This window comes from Drosophila persimilis, unplaced genomic scaffold, assembly GCF_003286085.1.
Source record: "Drosophila persimilis strain 14011-0111.01,24,50 unplaced genomic scaffold, DperRS2 tig00000686-arrow-arrow-pilon, whole genome shotgun sequence".
In the NCBI taxonomy this organism is placed as follows: Eukaryota; Metazoa; Arthropoda; class Insecta; order Diptera; family Drosophilidae; genus Drosophila; species Drosophila persimilis.
Window position 1 is genome coordinate 1,436,024 of NW_020825336.1, and position 10,878 is coordinate 1,446,901.

At 52.1% G+C, this 10,878-nt stretch overlaps 3 protein-coding genes across 9 annotated transcripts; 2 read left to right on the forward strand and 1 right to left on the reverse strand.

Annotated features, from left to right (window-relative positions):
* Window positions 1–35: 35 nt before the first annotated feature.
* On the forward strand, window positions 36–1,827 carry LOC6601675 (IST1 homolog). Of its 5 annotated transcripts, XM_026991764.1 has the most exons (5): window positions 36–301; window positions 360–1,089; window positions 1,162–1,212; window positions 1,466–1,528; window positions 1,597–1,827. In XM_026991764.1, exons 1-5 carry the CDS (start codon window positions 120–122, stop codon window positions 1,825–1,827), a joined length of 1,257 nt encoding a protein of 418 aa, XP_026847565.1. In that variant the 5' UTR covers window positions 36–119. The 5 variants fall into 5 exon arrangements, with proteins under 5 accessions (XP_026847565.1, XP_026847566.1, XP_026847567.1 ...); XM_026991765.1 differs by lacking the exon at window positions 1,162–1,212; XM_026991766.1 differs by lacking the exon at window positions 1,466–1,528 and having other exon boundaries at window positions 37–301.
* Window positions 1,828–1,896: 69 nt separating this feature from the next.
* Window positions 1,897–2,734, reverse strand: LOC6601674 (ribosome maturation protein SBDS). Its single transcript, XM_002026703.2, has 2 exons — window positions 2,589–2,734; window positions 1,897–2,524 (listed from the first exon to the last, which is right to left on the reverse strand). The coding sequence occupies exons 1-2, from the start codon at window positions 2,717–2,719 to the stop codon at window positions 1,897–1,899; spliced, it is 759 nt and encodes a 252-aa protein (XP_002026739.2). The 5' UTR covers window positions 2,720–2,734.
* A 191-nt stretch (window positions 2,735–2,925) lies between these two features.
* Window positions 2,926–10,780, forward strand: LOC6601672. 3 transcript variants are annotated; one of them, XM_026991712.1, is made up of 9 exons: window positions 2,926–3,650; window positions 3,921–4,026; window positions 4,101–4,790; window positions 4,903–7,392; window positions 7,473–7,590; window positions 8,165–8,283; window positions 8,354–8,570; window positions 8,648–10,116; window positions 10,189–10,780. In XM_026991712.1, exons 2-9 carry the CDS (start codon window positions 3,946–3,948, stop codon window positions 10,516–10,518), a joined length of 5,514 nt encoding a protein of 1,837 aa, XP_026847513.1. In that variant the 5' UTR covers window positions 2,926–3,650; window positions 3,921–3,945; the 3' UTR covers window positions 10,519–10,780. The 3 variants fall into 3 exon arrangements, with proteins under 3 accessions (XP_026847513.1, XP_026847512.1, XP_026847514.1); XM_026991711.1 differs by having other exon boundaries at window positions 2,926–4,026; XM_026991713.1 differs by lacking the exons at window positions 2,926–3,650; window positions 3,921–4,026; window positions 4,101–4,790; window positions 4,903–7,392; window positions 7,473–7,590 and adding an exon at window positions 7,960–8,017 and having other exon boundaries at window positions 10,189–10,766.
* Window positions 10,781–10,878: the final 98 nt, after the last annotated feature.

Genomic DNA, 10,878 nt, shown 5'->3' on the forward strand with positions numbered 1-10,878 from the left:
GGCATGCCTGTGACGTCACTGACATTTGTTTTTCCCTAATTTATGAATCACCAAAAAACGTAGTTCACAGTTTTCATTAGTTAACGGCTTCCCAGAGCAAAGTACCTGCTCAAATCACAATGTTCTCCAGCGGACCCAACTACAACAAGCTGAAGACCAACCTGCGGTTGGCCCTCAATCGCTTGAAGCTCCTGGAGAAGAAGAAGGCGGAGCTGACGCAAAAGTCCAGGAAGGAGATAGCCGATTATCTGGCCACGGGGAAAACGGAGCGTGCCCGCATCCGGGTGGAACATATAATACGGTAGGACACGCAATAAATGGTCCTCCACCACTACAGACATCTACCCTCTGTCCCACAGTGAGGATTACCTGGTGGAGGCGATGGAAATGGTGGAAATGTACTGCGACCTGTTGCTCGCTCGCTTCGGTCTCATCACCCAAATGAAGGAGCTGGACTCGGGCATAGCCGAGCCAGTGGCCAGCCTTGTGTGGGTCTGCCCCCGCCTGCAGAGCGACATTGCGGAGCTCAAGATCATCTCGGACATCTTCATCACGAAGTACGGGCCGCAGTTTGCGGAGCACAACCGCACCGCCACCGGGGATCATTATGTGTCCGAGAAGCTGATGCACAAGCTCACCCTACAGGCGCCGCCCAAGCTGCTGGTGGAGAAGTATCTGCTTGCCATCGCCAAGAACTACAACATCGAGTACGAGCCGGATCCGCAGGTGATGCAGGAGGAACAGAAGCCGGAACAGCACCATCTTATCGATCTCTCCGATCGTAACAATCTCAGTGGTGGTGGTATGCCTCCGCCACAGATGGGTTTCATTGGGTATCCGGCCGTGCCGCCGCTTCCCAATATGCCGGTGCCACCCACAAGCAAACCGTTTAATTATCCGCCATTTGGTGGCGGCGGCGGCGGTGGCGGTGGAGGAGGCGCTGGTGCTTGTGCAGGAGGCCCACAGCCGCCTCCACCGTTTGCCTACAACATACCGCCCAATCAGCCACCGCCGTCGCAGCCATCGATGCCATCGGTGGTGCCTGGCAAATGCTCGGAGGAGAAGGATCTGAATACCAATTTCATAAATGTAACTAGATCTTTTTGTATATTTCCTCACACTTTTTCGCATGTCTTTGCATGATTTTATGGGTTATTGCAGCGGGAAACTAACAATACGGATGATTCGGGCAGCCCAGATGAGAATATTTTGGTAGGTTTTTCCTGTAGTTTGGCGTTGCCTCTTTAATCTACTAACATTGATCGTGCTTATCGTTCTTTCATCACTTAACTGGTTGTATCTTCTCCTTCGCCCTTGTATCTCTATCTCACTCTATATGACGTCAATGCGTGTAAGTCTTATCATCCCAGAAAATGATTCATACCCTGCCTGCTGCCTGCTATCACTCCCACCGTTTTTGTTGATTTTGATTTGCTTTTTGATTTCCCTTTTTTTTGCTTGACAGCGCCCCAAACCCAACAATGATCCGCCGCCACGTTATACCTCCATTAATCCCGTCAACCTGCAGGTCAGGTCCCGAAACTAGGGATACTCAATCCCCAGCTAAAAACCTCCCTTTGTTCCTTTCGTTCACAGAATGCCAACAAACCGAAACCACAACCGCGTTCAAAGCTGCCTCCTGGTGGACCTCCGGGGCCCACACTTCCGAGTGCCCCGCCTGCCTTGGACCCTTCATCGCTGCCCAATGTACCCTTGGATCTGCCAGACATTCCGCCAGGACCTTCAGGCGGCAAGAAGGAGGATGAAGATGAGATCGATTTCGATGAGTTGTCGCGTCGCTTCGAGAATCTCAAGAAGCGCAAATGAATTTGTTATATCGTATATTCTCGATCCTGTATTCTGTTTAACATAAATAATCACATATATATGTCCAATTTAGAAGACTTCTTCATTCTCTACGACCTCTTTGAGTTCGAGGAGTTCCAGCAGACCCTTGCCCTTGGTTTCGTTGCGCACCAGCTCGTCAATCACGCGATATTGTCCAGGATCTATCAGCAACGTCAAATGGAGCGTTGATTCCTCCCATTCCTCGTGCTCCACGGCGTTGGCCAGCTTCACCACAGATTCCTTGAGCTTGCCGCCGCCTTCTTTGCCCGCAAAGCTGACACGCAGCTTCATGCGTGACCGCTCGATGGGCAGATGCTCGCGCAGCATTTTGATGGCCTCCAGGGTGTTCTGCTTGGTGTTTTTGTTCATCTTCACCGAAAAGTGGGCATCCTTGAGGGACTTTTCGATGATCGATGCCGAGTAGGGGCGACGCGTCTCGGGATTTACGCAGAGAGCGGCCACACTGTTGACGATGCTGTTCAGCTGCGTGTCGAGCACGCTTTGGCGCTCCTTCTCCGATACCTGAAGCTCGCCTTTGCTCAGGATTTCCTTGCAGATTTCTGTTTCATCTGTCTTGTTGAAGGCCTTCTGCAGTTCATCCTTCTTTGCCGCCTGGCCCTTGGACACATTTGTGAAAACTGTGTGGGTTTGCAGGACCTCATCGATGTCCTTTTCGCTGCGATGTCAATTGGGAGAAGAGTTTCGTCAAGCAACACGGACGAAATTTAGCCACTACTCACCTGTTGCTACGCCAGGACAAGACCTTGTTCTTGTAGCAGGCAATCTCGAAACGCTTGCCGCCCTTTTTTAGCCTCACAATGGCCACATTTGTGAGACGAATTTGATTTGTGGGTGTGAAAATTTTGGACATGATGAAATTATAATGAAATGTTTGAGATTAGCGATGAGAGTTTGCTGAAATCCAAGATTAATGGATATTTTCGATACATTTGAGGGGTAGCTTTTCCTCATCTATTAACCGAATAACCGATTTATCTTTGCAAGGATATAAAATCACCCAGAAAACGCAATTTCCATAGTGGAATTTCGGTTATTTATCTCTGAAACGCACATTTTTAGCTAACGATTTGTATCAGCCAAAGCTATCGGTTTGGTATATCGCTTGCTTCACATCTCCCCTGTATTCTGTTTTTGTTGGGCTCTCTTCCTCTTCCATCCAATCTGCAAGAGCGCGCTGTCCGTTAGCTACAAACGGCCCTTAAATCGCGATTTCAATTACCAAAAAATCGCGTTCAACAAAGTGCAGCTTATCAAGCTGATAATGGCGAATAAAATGATATCAAACACTCAAACGCGGGCTTCAGTGCTTAAATCAGTGAATATTAGTGCAACTCCAATGTCTCAAATATTTAGTGGTCCCAATAAAATGGCTACATGCGAAAGAGTGGTACCACTAAACATTAGACGAAAACGGCGAAAAGACAGACTTCGATAAACGAGTGTAGCAAAACGCAACACTGAAAAATGTTTGTAAACAGCTGCGAAACTCCGCCAAGCCGCCAGGGGGCGCGCCAGCGTCGAGTAGGCATTGCCAGAAACGTTCAATTGTAATGCTGCCCTGAGCAACGCCATATTTGATTCGGCTGCTTGCATTATAATACAAGAAATTAAAAAATTTTCAAAGGAAAACGCTGCGCAAGGCTAGCCAATCACTTGTCCCACTTGTGTGTGAAAACGTTTTGTGAAAATGATTTAACACAGATTAAGTGAATCGCGGTCCTAGAATCACCAGTGGATTCCAGCAAGGCAAAACGGACGTATTCTCATCAACGCAGCAGAAGGTGTGTGTTTGTGTTTGCTTGTGTATGTGTGTGAAACGCATGAAAATGGTCTGAAGAAATGTCCCAGAAATTGTATAATAAACGTGGAATAAACGTTCCGCTTGCTAACTGCTCTATGCGGTCTATTATCCTGCACCATTGATGTGGAGAAAAAGAGTTTTTTTTTGTGTGCGCTTGCCATGTGTTTGTGTGTGTGTGGAAGGCCATCTTGTAGATGAGACCATCATTAAAAAATTGTGTCTACTCTCCGCTCTTTGTACTCTCTCGCAGTACACCACCACAGACCCCACACAAAATGGAGCAGTATCTAGTGCCGATAGAGGAGCCCGTCTACTCGGATTTGCAGGTGGTGCAAGTGCCCCAAGAGGAGGTTGGGGTGAGTATTTCGAGTGCTGTCGGCAGCAAACTTCGTGCAACTATAAACTGGAATGCCATTTACATATATCGCAGTCTCTGGTGCTCCAGGATGACCAGCAATTGGTGTTCAACGACCAGCAGCAGGTGGTGTATCAAACCACGGCGCCGGCCCAATACCAGCAGCCCCAACAGGCCACGGCTCCGGCCCACTATATCATCGGCGGGGACGATCTCGCGGTGCAGCAGCAGCAACAACAGCAGCAGCACCAGCAGCAGCAAGTCGTGATGCACCATCAGCAGCACCAAGTGCAGCAAGTGCATTACCAACAGCAGGATGCACAACAGCAACAGCAACAGATCCATTTGGAGCAGCAACAGCCGCAGCAATATGTGCAACATCAGCAGCAACAGCCCGCCATTCAGCACACCCAGCAGATATATTACACCTCCGAGCAGGTCCTACAGCCCAATACTATTGTGCAGCATGCATCCATGCAGCAATTGCAACAGCAACAGAAGAAACAGCAACAGCAGGTCCTCCAGCAACAGCAGCAGCAGTACCATGCACCCACCTACCAACAGCAGACGGCACAATTGGTACAGACGAGTCCCCAGCAGCAGCAACAACTGCTGCAGAGTCCCCAGCAGCAGCAGCATCAGCAGACTCAACAGCAGGCCCAGACCTTGCATTTACAGACATCGCCCGCTCAGCAGCAGCAACAACAGCAGCCGCAGGTCGTCTACCGCATGACCACCACACAGCAGCAGCAACGGCCGCTTACGGTAAGAATCAAGACAACAAATGAATAGAAATTGCAGTTTAGCTAATGTTTTTGGGGGTGTGTGTGGTTTAGTATTCAATATAACGATTCTTCTCATTTGATATTTGATCCAGAACAATATGCATGTGATTGTCCAGCAGCAGCCGGTGCTTATCCAGGCGCAACAGCACCAGGAGCTCATCATGCGCCAGGCCACGGCCATTCATCCGTACAACAATCGCGTGGTTTATGCCACATCTCCACAACAGCAGCATGTCCTCCAGCAGCACGTGCAACAGCAGCAGCAGCAACAACAGCAGCAGCAGCAACAAATGCAGCTGCAGGCCACAGCACAGACGGCACACCTCGTCCAGACGCGTGTGGTGCCACAGCAGACACAAAACGTGGTCTACCAGCAGTTGCAAGTGCAGAAGGTGCCCCAGCAGCAACAGACGCAACAGCAGCAGCAGCAGGTGGTGCACACACAGCAGCCACAACTGGTGGCCACAGCTCCCGGAGGAGGAACCCTCGTGCGAGCCGCCTTTCGCGGCAAATCCGCAAGGGGAGGAACTGTTGTCGCGCGAACAATGATTGCCACAAGCGGAGGGGTACGACCCACGCTCAGTCCCACAATTGTGCGTCACGTGCGTCCCAGAGGAGCCGCAGGCACAGTCCAAGGCGGGATTGTAAGGAATATGCGTCCGGCGGGAGTTCGTCCAACGCGAGCCCAGCTAGTGGTGCAAACCAGCTCCCCGGAGGGCAGCCAGACAATGCAGATCGTGACCCAGACACAGATGACGAAGCATATAACCATTAGCGCGAATCTCGGCCAGCCGACGATCCCAGGGCAGCAGGTCTCGCAGCGGCCATTGTATCCGCAGCAGCATCCACAGCAGCATCAGCAGCAGCACCAACAGATGCTGATGATGCGACAGTCGTCGGTGCGATATCGGGCGCCCGTCTCCCTCACCTCGGCTGTGTCGGCGCCCGTCCCCACCGCTGTGACAGCCACACCGGCTGCAGCAACCACAACCAGCATGGGGATAGATATGGAGGAGCGTATCCAAGCGGCTGTCTTGAAGAAGGAGCAGCAGAAGCCGCCCCCCAATCAGATGCCCATACAGCTGGCGCAGGGCACTAGCCTGACGACCTACTATCCAGGCAACACCACTCCACAGGCCACCACGGAAGAGGAGCAGCAGCAGCAGCAGCAACAGCAACAGTTGCAACAACAGCAGCAGCAGCAGCATCAACAACAACAACAACAACAGCAACAGCATTTGCAACAGCAACAAATGCAACAGCAGCAGCAGCAGGTCCAGGCGGTGCGCACTGCGAGTGGAGCCAGCATGTCGCTGGCGGAGTTTAAGAAGCGCCAGACGATGACAGTGTCGCCGGCACCCACATCCGTGCCGACTAGTGGAGGCCTGACGCCCTTGAGACCCGTGACACCGGGAACTATGGTGCGTGCCGCACCGAAACTGTTGGCCACACAGCCGCCCACTGGAGGAGTTGTGCCGATTGGGACACGCATTATGCAGCCGCAAAGAGCCATAGCGCCACCTCTACAGGCGGCGTCAGCAGCCGCACCGGCACCCCCACCGCCGGCACCAGCAGCAATAGCACCACCCTCTGCCTCCGTGGTGGACCCCGGCGATTCGCAATCATCCTCGCAGTCGGGATCATCCGTGCAGCAGACGTCGCACAACAACTACGAGATTCACTCGCAGCATGTGCTCAACAATCGAGCGGGTCAGGCGATACCCGAGAGGGATCGGAACAGTGCCAAGATGCTGGTAATACTCGCATCGGGAGAACAGCGACTGATCACCTTCACCCTGCCCCGGGAGTCGTGCACTGTGCAGGATCTGCTGGAGCAGGTCTCTGTGCCGTTTGACAACACTACAACAATCCAGTGTGTCGAGCATCGAGGTGCCAATGTGGATTTTGTAGTTACTGTTGGCTTTTCTGTCAACGAATCTGCCAGTGAACTGATATCCAGAGCAGAGGAAAGTCTACAAATGAATCGACAGCAGGAAAACGCTGCCGCCAGTGGGGCACAAACACAGCCTGCGCCCACAACCACGACACCGTCGCCGGCGTACACGCAGGCCAATGCAGCGGCGGAGCAGGCCAAGAGAGAGGCGGCCAGTGCAGCGGCACCGAACGGTGGAACAACCAACGGCACAGCCGCGGGAGCAGGTGTCGCGTCGGTGGCCAATGAAGGGCGAAAGCTGATCGACGGCTACTATGCGGTGTGCAAACAGTGCGGCTTCACAGGCATGGACCATGCCAAATGCGAGCGCTGCAAGCGCGTCTTCCTGGAGCCCCCCAAGCGCCAGTCATACCTCACCAAGTCGAATGCCACATCCTCGCCGGCATCATCCACCTCCAGCGAGCCAGCCACGCCCACGGAGAAGCGCGAGCTGGCAGCAGCCGCACGTTACGGCAAACAGCTGAGTGGTGTGACCTTTCCATCGGGAGCCAGAGGCCGCGGTGGCCTGGCTGCTATGCGGGGACGAGCCCGTGGAGGCAGGCGAGCGCCAGAGGCGGATCCTGTGGTGCTGCTGAGCAGCGAGGATGAGGCGGACGGCGATGATACCACAGTCGATGGCAGTGCTAGTGTAAGTGTCACTCGGTCTTGTCTCGCATTTCCCTCAAATAACGCTCCTCTTCCGTATTTTCTTTCCTCTTCTTGCAGCAGCCATCCCAACACTCGAGCAACTACAACAATTTATTGAATGGAAAAGCCCCTCTGGCCGCCGTGGCCTTTGCCTGCGAGACCATGCTGCCCGAGGTAGACGAAGAACCGCTGTACAGAGGTATGACCCTAATATACATATATAGTTTTATAAGCAAATATTTAGCATTGGCAGCGCATATTCAGCTGTCACGCATTCGTATGGGTACATGCAGAGCAATGTTTGTTGTTGTTTGTATGTAGTGTGTGTCGCGCGAGTGTGTCGAAATTTTTGTGCTGGCAATGCCTATCGCACTATTTTTAGTTGTAAGATGTACCGCTAGAGGGCGCTGGGCGGAGCGACACGCCATTTTATGTGTCGGGTGCGAGAAAAAGATTGGAAGAAGAAGAAGCGAATGCGTGAAAACACATCGTTTTCCACAATTCTATTGCATCTATTGTGAAATTGTTGGAAAAGTGTGGGTCATTTTAAATAGATCATACTAAAAATTAAGTCAGTTATTAAGAAGCTGCACTTTGCGCTATCCGTACAACCATGAATGACGAAGGTAATAACCGGATTTGGGCGAAAACGTGTGCGCAGTGAGAATAGAAGAGAAAAAAATGTGACCTCACGATAGATGTTGTACGTGTATCAGCAGCACATGTAAAAAAAAGCAATAAATTAATTCTCAAATTACCATTTTTTTCTGCAGATTTTGTGCGCGGCGATGTCATGGACTTGTCGGATGTACCAAAAAGTGAACAATTCTCAACAGCGATCACCTGCAGCTGTGTGCGTCTGATCCCCTATCGTTTCGAAACAATTGAGCCGGTATGTGCCTTGAACCCCTCACCCTACCGCGATGCATGCAATGTGTGTTCATACTTTCGTTCCTTCCCAGGTCACCTTCACCTCGAAGGGCATTCGAATAAATGGCATATTGAAGGACATGGACGAGAAGTTCACCCTAAACATTTACAAGCATGAGGTGATCAAAGTCATTGCACATTTCGGTAGCTCTGACCAGCCCCAGACCCTGCTAACGCTCTATTTGCTCAAGACATGCGCACTGTATGTGAAAACGCAGCTCTGTCTGCCCGATGATCAACCAAGCGAACGTAAGTTTAGGACTCTAAGCCCTTCCCTGACTGGAATTCGTTTTTTACAGATATTAACCGATTACTTCTCCCCGCAGAGACTGGCTTCAAATCGCAAACTTCGTTCCACACACGACGGCTCGTTTTGCTGTTCGATAGCATACCCGCCGCCACGCGAGAGACCATCAAGACGATGTTCAGCTGCGTAGACGAGATCTCAGCCATAGATGCGGCTGATATATTCGATCGCATTGCCGACTCCGATCGCAAGGCAACAAGAACAACACAGCCGTCGGTGCGGCAGCTGCGTGCCGACGAGCAGCTAAATCTTCTGATGTATCCGCCCAAAGGAACGGGCAGTCTTTCCGTCAGCATGGAGGACTTTGTGTGCCTGAGGAAAGAGTCCTACGTAAACGACATAATTATTGACTTTTACCTGTTGTGGCTCCGAAACACACTGATACCGGAGGCAACACGTGAACGTACGCACATATTTAGTACGTTCTTTTATAAGCGACTGACGACGCTGACACGTCCCACCGACATGCGGCAGACAGCGGCCCAGAAGCGGCATGCCAGGGTCCAAAAGTGGACCAAAGTGGTGGACATATTCGACAAGGACTTTATAATTGTGCCGATCAACGAGCAGTCGCATTGGTTCCTCGCCATCATCTGTTTCCCGAACCTCAAGGGACCCGTCACCTACGACACCAATCAGCCCGTGGAGCCGCAGCACCTGAAGCGTGCGCGCGGCAAGAAGGTTTCTATGCAGATAGGCAACACCACCATCACACCGCTGACGAAGAGGGGCGAGGGTGGAGCCCTGCCAGCGGCACTCAACTCGGAGATTTGCCGCCTAGGCGACGACGGGGAGAGTGAGCGAGACGAGGCCGAAGGCGATGACAGCGACATGGCCTCCGAGGACAGTTACAACTCGAATTCTGCAAAGGAACCAGCTGCCACCGGCAAGGAACAAGCGGCATCGGCAGCCACACCCACATCCACATCCACACCCACGCCTCAGGTTAGCAGCGGCCCAGCAAGGAGCAGCGGTGCGGAAGAGGTGCCGGCGGTAAAGCAGCCCCTGATCCTCATCTTTGACTCGTTGGCCGGGGCATCGCGCAGTCGCGTGGTGGCCACGCTGCGGGATTACCTCACCTGCGAATACAGAGTAAAGAAGCCGGATGCGCAGGCGCACGTCTTCAACAAGGATAACATGCCCGGACACTGCGTCAAAGTGCCGCAGCAGAACAACTTCACCGACTGCGGCCTCTACCTGCTGCAGTACGTGGAGCAGTTCTTTGCTGAACCCATCAGAGACTACAGACTGCCCATCAAGCAGCTGACGAACTGGTTCGACTTCATCACCGTCACCAAGAAGCGCGAGGACATTTCCAATCTCATCCAGAAGCTGATGGACGAGACCAACATCCAGCAGCGCCTGATCCTGCCGGTCATCGAGTTTCCCACCCTCAATGGGCAGCTGGTGGAGTATCCCGAGGAGGCTGAGAGTGCAGAGTTTGAGGAGGAGGAGGGTCACGAGGACGATGAGCTCAATAGCGAAAGTGTAAGTAACAGAAATGATCCGCAGATACGAGAAATCTAAATCTAATCTTTCATTATTCTGCCCCTCTATTAGTATGAGGAAAACAATGCTGTCGCTGAAATGGAAGTGGATCCCGTGGGCGATGATCTGCCTGTGGCCAAAACCCCCACAGCAGTGGTCGTTAGCACCACCGCAACGACCGTGAACAGTGGAGCGGCGACGGTGACTTCGAAGACCAAGCGGTTCGTGCTGAAGCGTTCGCTGCAGAACGGCCTGGGGACCACTATGACGAGCAATGGGTCTGTAATGCTGCCACAGCTGGTAAGCACAACGACGGCGAGCGGCGCGCTTGGCGGGGCAGGGACACATCTGGGGCAACGTGCCAATAGCGGCAGCCTTAAGATACGCAAGATCGAGCCTTAGCATCGGGAGGACGTAGAACAACGCATCGACATGCCGCCCGCCCCCCAGCGCATGCTGCGGCTGATGTTGCCACATCCACATCTGCAGCAGCAGCAGCAGCACCACCATCACCACCTGTAAATACATTTTAACATCGTACAACTATTGTAATTCTCTTCATTTTTACCAGCATAATTTTTTTTTAACACCAACATTACTGTCGCCACTGAGTGAAAGTAAAATTTCATAAATCGTTAAATAAATAAAAATTCGTATGTATAAAATACACCCAGAAACAGCTGTCTGTCGTTTGTCCGTTGATTTATTTATTTGTCAGAGGCAGCAGACAGCAGGAAGGGGAGGCTTTCTAATGCATCCACC